The sequence below is a fragment of the Nuphar pumila genome, chromosome 15 (genome assembly GCF_984573655.1).
Source record: "Nuphar pumila chromosome 15, dmNupPumi1.hap1.1, whole genome shotgun sequence".
Classification (NCBI taxonomy): domain Eukaryota; kingdom Viridiplantae; phylum Streptophyta; class Magnoliopsida; order Nymphaeales; family Nymphaeaceae; genus Nuphar; species Nuphar pumila.
In genome coordinates, this window is record NC_143263.1 from 5,863,284 (window position 1) to 5,876,885 (window position 13,602).

At 37.6% G+C, this 13,602-nt stretch overlaps 1 protein-coding gene across 1 annotated transcript; it reads left to right on the forward strand.

Moving 5' to 3' along the window:
• The first annotated feature begins 1,893 nt into the window (after nucleotides 1–1,893).
• Nucleotides 1,894–12,978, forward strand: LOC149814264 (O-fucosyltransferase 8-like). Its single transcript, XM_089989090.1, has 9 exons — nucleotides 1,894–1,980; nucleotides 2,061–2,160; nucleotides 2,293–2,363; nucleotides 9,297–9,385; nucleotides 10,536–10,656; nucleotides 10,755–10,898; nucleotides 11,100–11,431; nucleotides 11,854–12,094; nucleotides 12,488–12,978. The coding sequence occupies exons 3-9, from the start codon at nucleotides 2,322–2,324 to the stop codon at nucleotides 12,791–12,793; spliced, it is 1,275 nt and encodes a 424-aa protein (XP_089845216.1). The 5' UTR covers nucleotides 1,894–1,980; nucleotides 2,061–2,160; nucleotides 2,293–2,321; the 3' UTR covers nucleotides 12,794–12,978.
• The last annotated feature ends 624 nt before the right edge of the window (nucleotides 12,979–13,602 follow it).

The following is a 13,602-nucleotide window of genomic DNA, read 5'->3' on the forward strand; positions in this document are numbered from 1 at the left end:
TGGCTTATTTAGCAGCTTTGTTGAGTTTGCTTCTAGTGATCGATTCCGTTCTTTTTTCTGTAATTCATCATGAGAACCATCGAAGAAGTTTCTCTGGGAAATCAAATGAGTTGCAGGTATTTTCTTTGCCATTTTCATCTGCATGTGATGTTCAATTGGAGTTTCCTATTATGGCAAGGTGTTGCTTCACAGAATTAGTCTTCTCTTTGCAGGGTATGGTTTGCTTTTGTGAGTGATTGCATCATGGAAACCTTTTTTTATTAGCATTGGTTCGATTGATCATTTATCTCAATGTCATAGCTAAATCCGTTGTTGACAGTTGACATTCACTCCACTCGGGCGTTTACGTTATAGAACAGAACCTTGCGCATGAGAAATTCATCTATAAGTATTAGGTAGTGGGGCCTTGGAATTGGAGCTTTTCTCGGCTTGGAGGTCTTAAGTTTAGTTGTGTATAAGGAAAATGGCACACTAGTGGAAGTTCTAACATTATGCACCTAAATACGAGTTCTTGTATTAGGACCCTCATTTAAGTTGGTCAAGGGGTTTTGGGGAAATTCATTTCTCATATATTATATACACCAAGCGATAAGTTAGTGGTGGCATACTTTTAATATTAGTTCATTCGGTTGGTAAATAACTTCAAAGGATTGTAGCTTGAATAGTCATAAGTGAATTATGTTTGGACAGTTATCCTAAAACAAAACATGTTCTTAGCAATTGGCAATTTTGTAATTTGTTGTGGAACATATACGTTTCCAGTTACTCATGCCTCTTTCTCATAATTTAATACTGAACCTGGACCTATAGATGTCTATACTATTATTTTCGAAGAAAAGGAAAATGTTTTATTAAAATTAGAATGGAAGCTAAACATGACAAGCAGCCATGCCACAAAGAAAATAAGAAAACTAAAGAGCAACAATATCAACTGAGATGATAGATATCCATAATGGTATGACCATAAGATGTCATATCTTTACTAAAGTTAGAAAGGGGATGACCGGAGTTTTTACGTTTGCGATGTATCTGTTCCAGATCCATTTTAAAGCTGTCCTATATCCAAATTTTAGGTTTCCATTTTAATGGGTACTCAATTTAATTTTATCTTCTGATACTAGTTGGATCATTTTTCTCTTGGGTGAGTGAGCCGCATATGATAATGAAAATAAGATGATCAGTTTCTCCATCACACAGAACCTACCAGGATGCTGTTGTCCCGTCCATCAAATTCTGCTTGTTGGCTACTGAATTATAATTATATCAACATGTAACACTACCTTTGAACCATGGTTTTCCTTTTCGCTTTCTCTTTTTTTCTTTCTTCTTTTTGGATGAAAATTTGGGCTGCAAGTTGTGGCAAATGCATGCCCCTGAAAGTTTAGCAGATTTTTCATGCATACTGTTGTATGTTTGTTTAAATTCCATGTTAAAAAAACACTGAAAATATTCATTTTATTTTCGGACTTTACTTGGAAGAAGTTTCAATTGTAGTCTGGACTTGTTCTCAGAAAAATTCCCTTATCTGTTTCACAGTCTTAGAACATACTCTGTATTTCTGTTTAATTGTTTCATATTCTAAAGCATAATATAAACTATGGAGAAACCAGTTCTAGAAAGGGTCTCTTGATGCCATATTTTTATTATGATTATTATGACAAAAACTATTAAAGTGCTCTCGTACATGATGGACAGGTTATTTGTTGTTCAGTTTCTTCTTCTTTTTCTTAAGAATTTTCTTGGTAATGTGTGCTGTATAATGAAGAATAGGTTGCTTGTTTTCGTTTCAGAGTAATGGTAATAATTCTTGTGTAGAGAAAATTAATAATGTGCATAGCAAAATTCTGGTGCTGACTTTTGTGAGTTGCATCTGTTGCCATATTCATGAAGGATGAACAGGTTGGCCCTAGGAACGAGTACAATACATCAATCGTTTTGTATGAAAGACTTCTGAATCTGGCATCCTATGCTCTTGTTGAGGTTTGTTTCTCTATGATCCAAGCACCATTTTGCTCTTGTATGTCACAATTTCTCAATATTTGTACCTCAATTTTCTACAGAATGAGCATAAACATGAACGACTGAAGCTATGGAAGGAGCCTTTTGTTGAGGCTGCAGCATGGAAACCTTGTGCTAATCAGAAAAAACCTTCAAGTTTAGGTTTGATTTAACTTTACATTAGCAGATCTATGGTTTTTTATGAGAACATTCTCTGTAGTAGGGAATTAAATTCCCAAATGTTAATCTGGGAATTTAGTATCATCAGTCTTTCTAATGCTTCTGTTTCAATAGGGACAAGCATTGCAAGAACAAGATATATAATGGTTAGTGCAAATGGGGGTCTCAACCAACAGCGTGTCGCGGTAATGTTTCTACATCAAACTTGGATTCCAATCAATCTTGTAAGAGATGCGGAGGAACATTTGAAAGACTTTAACCTTGACCTGTGAACTAATTTCTTATACATGAGCCTAATGCCATGAAATGTATTTCATGCCCATAGACAACAAATTTTTTATTGAAATATTAGCTATTTTATTCCAAAATTATTGTTTGATTATAGTCACCTTTGTTCTCTTTTTACTTTGATCTGCTGGGAAATGTGCTGTACTCGATGAAATCAAGGTTTACTGGCTTTCAGATTCAGATTCGATGACAAAAGAATCACTAGTGTATCTCAAGGCACCCAGTTTGGTCTCAAGATGTAGTGCACCTCCAAAATCATGCGAAGTAGAAGAAAGATTGTAAACTTCAGTTGTGTTAAAAGATTGCCATTCTACATAGGGATGGTGGAAAATTGATATCCTTGTAAATAGTTGTTTCATTTGTAAGTGGATGAAATTTATACAAGTGATAGTCTTGCTAGAATATAAGTATAGAACTACTTCAGGCATTTATTATAAAGATGCAAAGGATGCCCTACTGACTTCACTCGTAAGTCTTACCAGCTTTAGCTCCATGTAGTTGCAAGCCTTGTCTTACCAACTGGGTATGAAAGTTGGAAGGATCTAAAGCTGGTAAAAGAGCCAAAAAAATTCCCTTGGTTGGTGGGGCTGGAGGGAGCATGGTTGATAACTTGATATATGTATGTGATTATATTTGAGTTGGATCCTTGTCAGTGCTTTGCCCATCCAATTTCACCATACATACATACATTTGTACATACACAAATACATACAAACACACACACACACACACACACACACACACACACACACACACACACACATATATATATATATATATATATATATATATATATGTGGAGCCACATTGGGGCCAGGGTGGGGAATGTGCCCACCCTGACCCCAAATTTTCCCTAGTAGGGGGTTCTGATCACGGTGGGCACCGTGCCCACCCTGACTCTATGTATGGTCGGGTCAGGGTGGGCACACCTAGATCCTACCCACGCCCCTCCCCCTCTCACATCCCCGACCCCGACTCTCTCTCATGCTTTGTCTTCCATTCCGGCAGCCCGTCCCCCGTTTGGCGGCACCAACAGCAGTGCAACACCCCTTGAGGTTCTCTCTCTCTCTCTCTCTCAATTTTTCCGGATTAGGTTCGGTTGTCTGCCATTCGGCGGCCTTTCTGGTGTGCAACCCTGGCCCTGATGGCTGAGACATTGTCTCCTTCTTTCCAAACTTTTTTTTCAAAAGGATTGATAGAGTTTTTATTTCAAATAGACTAATATATTGTTAGGGTTTAGGTTTTTGATGTAGTTCATTTTTTTTTTGGAAATGCTATGAATGTTTAGTTAAGGTTTCTTGTGTTTTACTTTTTAATTAGCATTAGGCATGAGTAATGAACACTTGATTTTTGTTAGAATATTAGGGATTTTTTTCAATTAGCTTAAATCTATGATTTTTTTAAACTTTGGGTATTGATTAGGGTTTTTCCAAATGACTTGAATATGTATGTAATTAGGATTTAGGGTATTTTTGTGCCATTTTCTTTTCAATTATCTCTAAGCATGATTCTATTAATGAAGGCTTAATTTTGGTTATCATAGCCCTAAATCTTTGATTTTTTTAAGAATTTATTTTTTTTATTTCGGTTTGTCAAATGACATAAATATTTGATTTGGAGTTTTGCATTTTTTAATTAGCATATTTATGAATGATGTTTGTTAGGATTTAAGGTTTTGATTTGGTGTTTTTATATTGACATAAACAATAGTTTATGGTTCAAAGGTTTTTGTATGTTTTTTAATTACCATTAGGCATGAATCGATGAATATTGTGTGATTTGATTTTGGTTAGAATGTTAGGCTTTTTTATTAATTAACATAAATCATAATTTTTGCTGTTTTTTGGAATTGAGGTTTTGATTTGGTTTTTTTAAAATGACATAATATTTGGTTATGGTTTAATTTATGAAGCTTGTAGGATTAGAGTTTTGATTTGTTTTTTTTAAATATCGTGAATTAGTATAATTTATTAGTACAACAACAACAACAACTGCGCCTTCATCCCAAAACAATTGGGGTCGGCAATATGAACCAACAAAGAAAATCATTCTGGGTCTTCCACATAAATCCTTCTCCTCCATTCATTTCTATCCAATGTCATGTCCTCGGTGAGGTTCAAAGCAGGGTTACCGGAAGCGCCTAGCTAAAAGGGGAAGCGCGCTTCCCCGAAGCGCGCTTCGGAAGCGCGGAACGTCGCGCTTCCGAAGCGTGGGGGGAAGCGTCCCCCTTTTTTGGGAAGCGCGTTTCCCTTTAATGGGGGACGCGTTTCCCTTTAATGGGGGACGCGCTTCCCTTTAATGGGAAGCACGCTTCCCATCACGCTTCCCCCACGCTTCACCCTCGCTTCCCCCTCGCTTCCCCTGTTTTTTTTAAATTTTTTGTATTTTTTATTTTTTATTTTTATTTTTTTCGCTTCCCCCTCGCTTCCGAGACGCTTCCTAGGTCGCTTCCGAGACGCTTCCTAGGTCGCTTCCGAGACACTTCCCGAATCGCTCCTAAGTGGTCCCACGCTTCCCCGCTTCCTAAAATTTTGAAAGTGCCTCGCTTCCCGCTCCCGCTTCCCGTATCGCTTCCCGCTCCCGCTTTCTCAACTGGCAACCATGGTTCAAAGCATTCATATCCTTTCCTATCACCTCCATCCATGTCTTCCTAGGCCTACCCCGACCTCTTTTAACTAATATATTTTCCCATTTCTCCATCCTTCTAACTGGAGCATCATTAGGCCTTCGTCGAATATGTCCAAACCACCGTAAACGATTCTCTCTCATCTTATTTTCAATGGGTGCAACGTCTACCTTCTTACGTATCTCGTTCTGAATCTTATCTTTTATTGTATTTCCACACATCCATCTCAGCATACGCATCTCAGCTACACTCATTTTTTGAATATGATGTCTCTTGGCAGCCCAACATTCTGTACCATATAGTAAAGCGGGCCTAATAGTTGTCCTATAAAACTTTCCCTTCAACCGCAATGGCATTCTACGATCGCACAACACTCCAGTTGCACTCTTCCATTTCATCCACCCAACCTTTATCCTATGATTTACATCTTCATCAATTTCTCAATACTTTTGAATGATAGATTCCAAATATTTGAAAGAATCATCCACCGGTATTTCTTGCTCACCAAGCTTCACTACACTCCCATCTCTATTTCGTTGCTTACTAAATCGACATTCCATATATTCTATCTTACTCTTACTCAACTCAAAACCTCTTGCTTCCAATGTCTGTCTCCATAATTCTAACTTAGCATTAACCCCAGCTCTAGACTCATCAATCAAAACAATATCATCAACAAACAACATACACCATGACACATTTTCTTGAATTGATCTCGTAAGCTCATCCATCACTATAGCAAATAGGAAAGGGCTTAAAGCAGATCCTTGATGTAACCCAACCGTTATAGGAAAATTGGTTGTCACCCCTTCACAAGTGCGGACATTGGTTACTACTCCTTCATACATATCTTTAATTATACTAATGTACTTGAGAGAAACACCTTTCTTCATCATTGTCCACCAGAGAACGTCCCTAGGTACTCTATCGTAAGCCTTCTCCAAATCAATAAAAACCATATGCAAATCTTTGTTCCTCTCTCTATTTCTCTCAATAAGTTGTCTAAGAAGATGTATAGCTTCCATAGTAGATCTTCTAGGCATAAAACCAAATTGATTCTCCGATATCATGACAACCTTCCTTAACCTAGACTCAATCACCTTCTCCCAAAGTTTCATAGTATGACTCATGAGTTTTATACCACGATAGTTTGTGCAATCTTGTATATCACCCTTATTCTTATATAGAGGCACCAAAGTACTCTTCCTCCACTCATAAGGCATCTTATTTGTTCGCCAAATCTTGTTAAAAAGATTTGTCAACCATTCTAAACCTTTCTCTCCCAAGCATTTCCAAGCCTCGATAGGTATACCATCTGGGCCAACTGCCCTTCTTGATTTCATTTTCTTCAAAGCCTCTGCAATTTCTTTCTTTTGAATCTTGCGCATGAAGTCATGATTCATCTCATGAAAAGGAATGGAAAAGTCTCCAAGATCCTGAGCATGACTTTCATTAAATAGCTTATCAAAATAATCTTTCCATCTCTCCTTAATCTCCTCATCTTTGACTAAAACCCTTTGTGTTTCATCTTTGATACATCTAACCATACCCAGATCCCTCGATTTCCTATCTCTCATTTTTGCAATCCTATAAATATCCTTCTCACCCTCTTTGGTATCCAACTTGTCATAAACCTTCTTATATACCTTATCCCTCGCGTTCCGAACTACTTTTTTAGCTTCCTTCTTTGCTATCATACACTTCTCCAAATTCTCATTATCACGACTTTTACTTAGATTTCTATAACACTCTCTTTTAACCTTAATAGCTAATTTGACATCCTCGTTCCACCACGATGTATCCTTACCTAGCGGTGCACCACCTTTAGACTCACCCAATACCTCCTTAGCCACCTTTCTCATGCCACCCGCTATCTTATTCCACATAGATTCTGAATCCTCCTCGAGACACCAATCAACTTCCTTAACTACCCGCTCTACAAACATACCTTGTTTAGCTCCTTTCAGTGCCCACCACTTAATTCTAGGATCTATCCTATGTCTATCCCTTTTGCGGCATTGTCTAATTCTAAGATCTAAAATTAAGACTCTATGTTGTGTAGCTACACTTTATTCCGGTATAACCTTACAATCGATGCAACAACCCCTATCTCTCTTTCTAAGTAGGAAAAAATCTATCTGACTCGTATTAACCCCACTTTTAAATGTTACTAGGTGAGACTTCCTCTTCCTAAACCAAGTGTTTGCTAAGATCATATCATAGGACAAACCAAAATCTAAAATCCTTTCTCCACTATCGTTTCTTTCTCCTATACCATAGCCTCCATGGATACTCTCAAATCCATCCCTACTAATGCCTACATGCCCATTAAGGTCACCGCCGATGAAAAGCCTTTCTCCATAAGATATCCCTTGTACTACTCCATCTAAATCTTCCCAAAATTGACGCTTAGTGGAATCATCTAAACCTACTTGAGGTGCATAAACACTAATAATATTAATAATATCCGTACCTAATACTAATTTAATAAGTAAAATCCTATCACCCTTCCTACGGACCTCAACTACATTATCTATAAACTCACGACTCATAACAATCCCTACTCCATTCCTATTCCTATTTATTCCTGTATACCAAATCTTATATCCCCAAGGTTCTATCACTTTTGCTTTCTCACCTACCCATTTGGTCTCTTGTAGACATAAAATATCAATCTTTCTCCTACACATAACATCTACTAACTCTACCAACTTACCAGTTAAAGACCCTATGTTCCAAGTGGCTAACCTAATTTTATGGTCTTGGACTAACTTTTTTACCCCCACTCGTCCAACAAAGTGAGGGAACCCTTGCCTATTTGACACCACACCCGGGCGCCAGTGTGACGCATCGCTTCCGGGCGACGACCTAGCAACCCTTGCCCATTTATCACTGCCTCCGGGCCTATAGAGTACAATGTGTCGCTCAGTAGGGAACGCCCCAACGAAATTCTCATATTGGTTCATATTCATAGGGTATGACTAAGTTTTTATGTTGGCTGTCACAGGCCTACCGCAACCCTCCTCCTTTATCCGGGCTTGGGACCGGCAGTGTATAACTAAACAGTTATACCGCAACTTTCATACCAAGGCTTGCAACAGTATAATTTATTAGTAATTAATTATTTTTTTTACTTTGCATTTGTGCCCACCCTAGGTTAGAATCTTGGCTCCGCCCCTGTATATATGTATGCATGTATGTATATGAAGCAATGGTCTAACAATATTTTGCACAATCCTTGTCGGTGCTTTGCCCATCCAATTTCGCTATATATGTCAGGCAATGGTCTAACAATAATTTTCACGATCCTGTTGACATTTCATACTTGACATGTGCTAGTCCTTCCAGGTGGATTTATGTTAGGTCTTAGGCCCCCTTCCTAAATAAAAGTGTTCTACTTCCTAGATACAAGTATAGAGCTACTTTAGGTATTTAATGCAAAGATGCAAATGATGCCCTACAGGAATCACTTTAAGGTCTTAACAGCTCCATGCAGTTGCAAGCCTTGGTATGAAAGTTGGAAGGATCTACAAGTTCTGACAGTGCCAGAAATTTTCCCTTGGTTGGTGGAGATGGGGGAAGCATGGTTGATATATGTCTATGTATTATATTTGAGTTGGATCCTTGTTAGTTCCTTGCCCATCCCATTTCACCATGCATACATACATACGTACATGTATGTGTGTATGTGGCAATGGTCTAACAATATTTTTCACGATCCTGTTGGGATTTCATACTTGACGTATTAGTCCTTCCAAGTGGATTTATGTTGGGTTTCATTGGTCCCCTTCCTATACAAAAGTGTTCTTTTGAAACTGTGGCTTGGTCATTCATTCTGATATATCATTGATCTATATGATTGCATTGGGTCTCTTATCACATATTGGTTTATTAGTAGATGTACCCATTCTTAGATTATTAATGCCTAGAACTTGAGTAAGACATTGTAATAAGACCTGGGTGACAATCCTATAGTCTGGCAGAATGATTAGGTTAAGTTCATTCACTTGCTTTACCAATAATATACACGTCCTTTTAGAACAAGGAAAAAGGAGGAAACAAACTTTTTTTGTGGGTTAAAATTTAATAAGTTGTTTGACACTTAAGAGCTCCTTGTTATGCACCATAATCTGTCATAAAAGTGACGCCGTGTTTCCTGGAGGGATTTCGAATGTTGAAGCTTCTTTCATGTACAAAATTGCAGGTTTGCAATGCTGTTGCAGTAGCTTCTTTGCTTAATGCAACTCTAGTACTACCCAAATTTCTTTATAGCACAGTCTGGAAGGATGAAAGGTACAGTACCTCTATCATTTTGTTTTACGTATGTAATGTTATTTCCTGTTTCAGTTGGTTATGCTTTGTACATGTTTTTGATGCATACTTCAGTTTGTTTTTCGTTGCTTTTCTTTGATGAGGCATTCTTTTGCAATAGTGCTACTTTTTCTTCAGCATGATAAAATGCTTGTAAAAGGTTTATTTATATTTGGTGTTTCTGAGTTTTTATGTCTATTTTTTTCATTTTAATTTCATAAGACAAACAGTATAAATTACAAATAAATGCAAAATTAAGAGCCCTTCTCACTCAAGAAAAGAAGATAAATGTTATTAGTAGGTTGGCTATTTGTGTATAAGTCAAGGTTACCAAAAGCACCATAGGACATGCGGAAGTGCGCTTCACTGAAGCACGTTTCGAAAACGCGAAACATGGTGCTTCCAAAATGTGCTGGGAAGCGCACTTCTCAATTTAGGGAAAGTGTATTTCCCCCTCGCTTCTTCTTTTTTCATTTTTTTTTTGTGTTTTCATTTTTATTTTTCTTTCTTTTTTTCTCTTTTTTGCTTCCACCTCGCTTCCTAGGTCGCTTCCGAAACGATTCCTGGTTTGCTTCTAAGTCGTCCCGCGTTTCCCTCTTCCTAAAATTTTGGAAGTGCCTCGCTTCCTGCTTCTGCTTCCCGAATCACTTTCCCGACTAGCAACTCTGGTATAAGTCCACTGTTGCAATTTACAATCTGGATCCTTTCTCCTCTTATTGTTACTAGAAAATGGCCCATCCTTACAAACATCACATAGACGGGTCATGTACATGCACAGACCCACACACATATCAAACATGATTAATAAACACACACACACACACACTAATCGACCATGATGAATAAAGCTTAATCTCTCTCTAACGTCCCCATAGAATCCCATGTAAGTAGTTTTCCTAATTTCTCTTTCTATTAAAATACATTTATACTGCAACCAAATTAGTAAATGACAATAAAATTCACAACTCTCACCTCAACCACTCCCCTTTATCATTTTTAAATGTTACAATACAACTCAACTTTGGGCCCCAAATGGCCCTTATCGCTTTTTTATAAGTGGTATAGATATAGATATAGATATAGATATAGATATAGATTGGAAAATTAAAAAGATCTTATTGGTGGTATGCAGCCAATTTGGAGATATTTATCAAGAAGAGTATTTCGTTAACTTTCTGAAGAAGGACGTGAGCATTGTAAAGGAATTGCCTCCCCGTCTTCAACAGTTAGATATTGAAGCAGTTGGTAGCCTTGTCTGTTTCTTCTCTTTTTGTAACTATGATGTTTTCATTCTTACAACCTGGAGTGATTTCATGAAATGTAAATTTTTTTGTCTTTTTCATTGAGTCAGATTACCGACATGGATATTGAAAAGGAGTCGAAACCTTTTTATTTTGTCAAAAAAATACTTCCTCTCCTCCTAAAGAATGAAGTGGTCCATTTTCTTGGATTTGGCAACCGACTTGCATTTGATCCATTGCATCCCAACCTCCAGGTTTGCACACTTCACTTGTTGATTTATGAAACTAGACTAGAACTGTAAAGAAGCCTAAAGTAACTGGACTGCAAGGTACATGCACACACATATATATATGTATGTTTTATGTATGAATAGCATTTTGATGTGTGGAATTATGTTATGAGGAATTTGTGTTGACTTTATGATGCCATGTGAAACAATTGCAACACCATGCAGAGATTAAGATGCAAATGTAACTTCCATGCATTGAAGTTTGTTCCCAAGATTCAGATAACTGGTTCCTTATTGGTTAGAAGGATTCGGCAATATGATGCAAGGTGGAGCCCCTTGGATGTGCAGTTGCTTGGGAGATTCCTCCCTGGTGTTTATTCTGAAAAGGATTCTTTGAAAAAACCATCCAAATATCTTGCTTTGCACCTGAGGTTTGAAGTGGATATGATAGCATACTCTCTATGTGAATTTGGAGGAGGAGAACATGAGAGAAAACAACTTCAAGCTTACAGAGAGATCCATTTTCCTGCTCTTGTCATGCGGACAAAGAATGCTAAGTATGTTTCTTTTTTCACTGAGCTAAAAGTTTTTCTTATATCATCGATGCATCAACCTTTACAGCCAAGTATTTGAATGCCATAACTAGTGTATACAGCGTAGCATTTAAAAGTCATGGGTCTATCTTGGTGCTCTGGTGTTCTGGTGCAACTTGGCCCAGATCTGCCCATGTTAATTTAGGGTCTTAAGCTTCCTGATCCATTCAGGTTAGTTGGGAAAATTACCCTTTGAAGTTGCAGAAAGTTAGATCCACTGATGAACTCTAATAACTTTGCCAATTTATCCAAATTGGTCTTAGTTTCACCAAGTTGGCGTTGGACTATATGTTAACTAATCAATAAGAGTTGCAACTTATTGTCTGATCATGTCCCATTTATGTGAATTTCACTATAATTCTTTAGTTCACTGATTATGGTTACAGGTTCATTTCTCCTGCAGCTCTGAGGAAACTGGGCCAGTGTCCATTGACACCAGAGGAAGCAGCTCTTATGCTTTCAGCTCTTGGTTTTAAACGCAACACCTATATCTACCTTGCTGGCTCTCATATATATGGTGCAAAATCTAGAATGGCTGCCTTGACTGGACTATATTCCAACATAGTCACCAAGGAAGACCTCCTGACGCCAGCTGAACTTGCACCTTTCAGGAATTTCTCGTCTCAGGTAACTTTTTCTGTACTCTGCACTGCTGAGTTTGATCATATTTGTCTTTTGTGAGATATAAGATTTAGGTCAGTCTTGTATGCTCCTGTTCCAACTTTTATAGGTTTTGCTCAAGGCGCTTCAACAGTAGAGGATACCAACTTATAACCTTGTGACCATTGTTTGGAGATAGACTGATCTCTCTACAGGCCCACATCATCTGACTTCAACTTGGAAAATCCATCAAACTTTACTTTTATGTGTCCAAAAAATAATATATCTAAAAATTAATGCATTTTTTGCTGTCTGCTGGGTGCATGCTCAATGAACTGGACACATGACATCTTTTTTTTCTTAATTGATTTTTAGCGAGTTCAAGATAGATTATTGATGTTTTTGATGTGGTCGATGCAGTTGGCAGCACTGGATTTCATTGCTTCTGCAGCTGCTGATGTATTTGCCATAACCGACTCTGGAAGTCAGCTTTCCTCTCTTGTATCTGGCTACAGGACTTACTATGGCAGTGGAAAGATGCCAACATTGCGCCCTAACAAGAGGAGATATGCAAGAATTTTGTCCAAAAATGGCAGCATAGGATGGTCAGAGTTTGAGGAAAGGGTGAGGAAGATGATTCAGGAAAACCAAAGAGTGAGGGTGAGACCATTTGGTAGAAGCATATATAGGCAACCGAGGTCTCCTGAATGTATGTGCAAGGCCTAATACAAGGTTGTCATCATCAAAAAATGGCAGCATAGGATGGTCAGAGTTTGAGGAAAGGGTGAGGCAGATGATTCAGGAAAACTAAAGAGTGAGGGTGAGACCATTTGGTAGAAGCATATATAGGCAACCGAGGTCTCCTGAATGTATGTGCAAGGCCTAATTCTTCTTAAATTTGTTCTTATAAGATGTAAAACAAGGGGTAAATTGTTTCACGTTAAACTTTATCAAATTTTATATAGTTATTTTGTACTATATTGATACATATTGATGTATTGGCATGTTTGTACAGGTGCACGTTGTCAAAACTCTCAGAGATTTATTTAATGATAAACCAACAAAGTGCTGTTTGGGAACACGTACTCGTGTAAAATAGCCAGTGCGCCTGACATTTAGCAGTGAAAATGTATCCCAAAGCCAACAAACAATAGACAGAAATCAAAATGATCTTTTGAGGTTAAGCATTTTATTTGTTGAAAGATTTTAGTATTTATTACAGAGGCTATTTTCATCAAACAATAGACAGAAATCAAAATGATCTTTTGAGGTTAAGCATTTTACTTGTTGAAAGATTTTAGTATTTATTACAGAGGCTATTTTCATCAAATCAAGGATGTCTTTTGAATACTATTGTGCAGCATAACATATGTGAAAACACATCTCTATTGGCCGAATTCTCTTCGACCAACAATGTAGTCTAATTTCTTTTCTGTGCCGCTGCCTATTCTACTACTAATTAAGAAACTTTTTTTCCTTGCCTTCAAAAAAACAAAAAACGTGTGAAAATTCTTTACTTGCTAGCCCTTATCTAT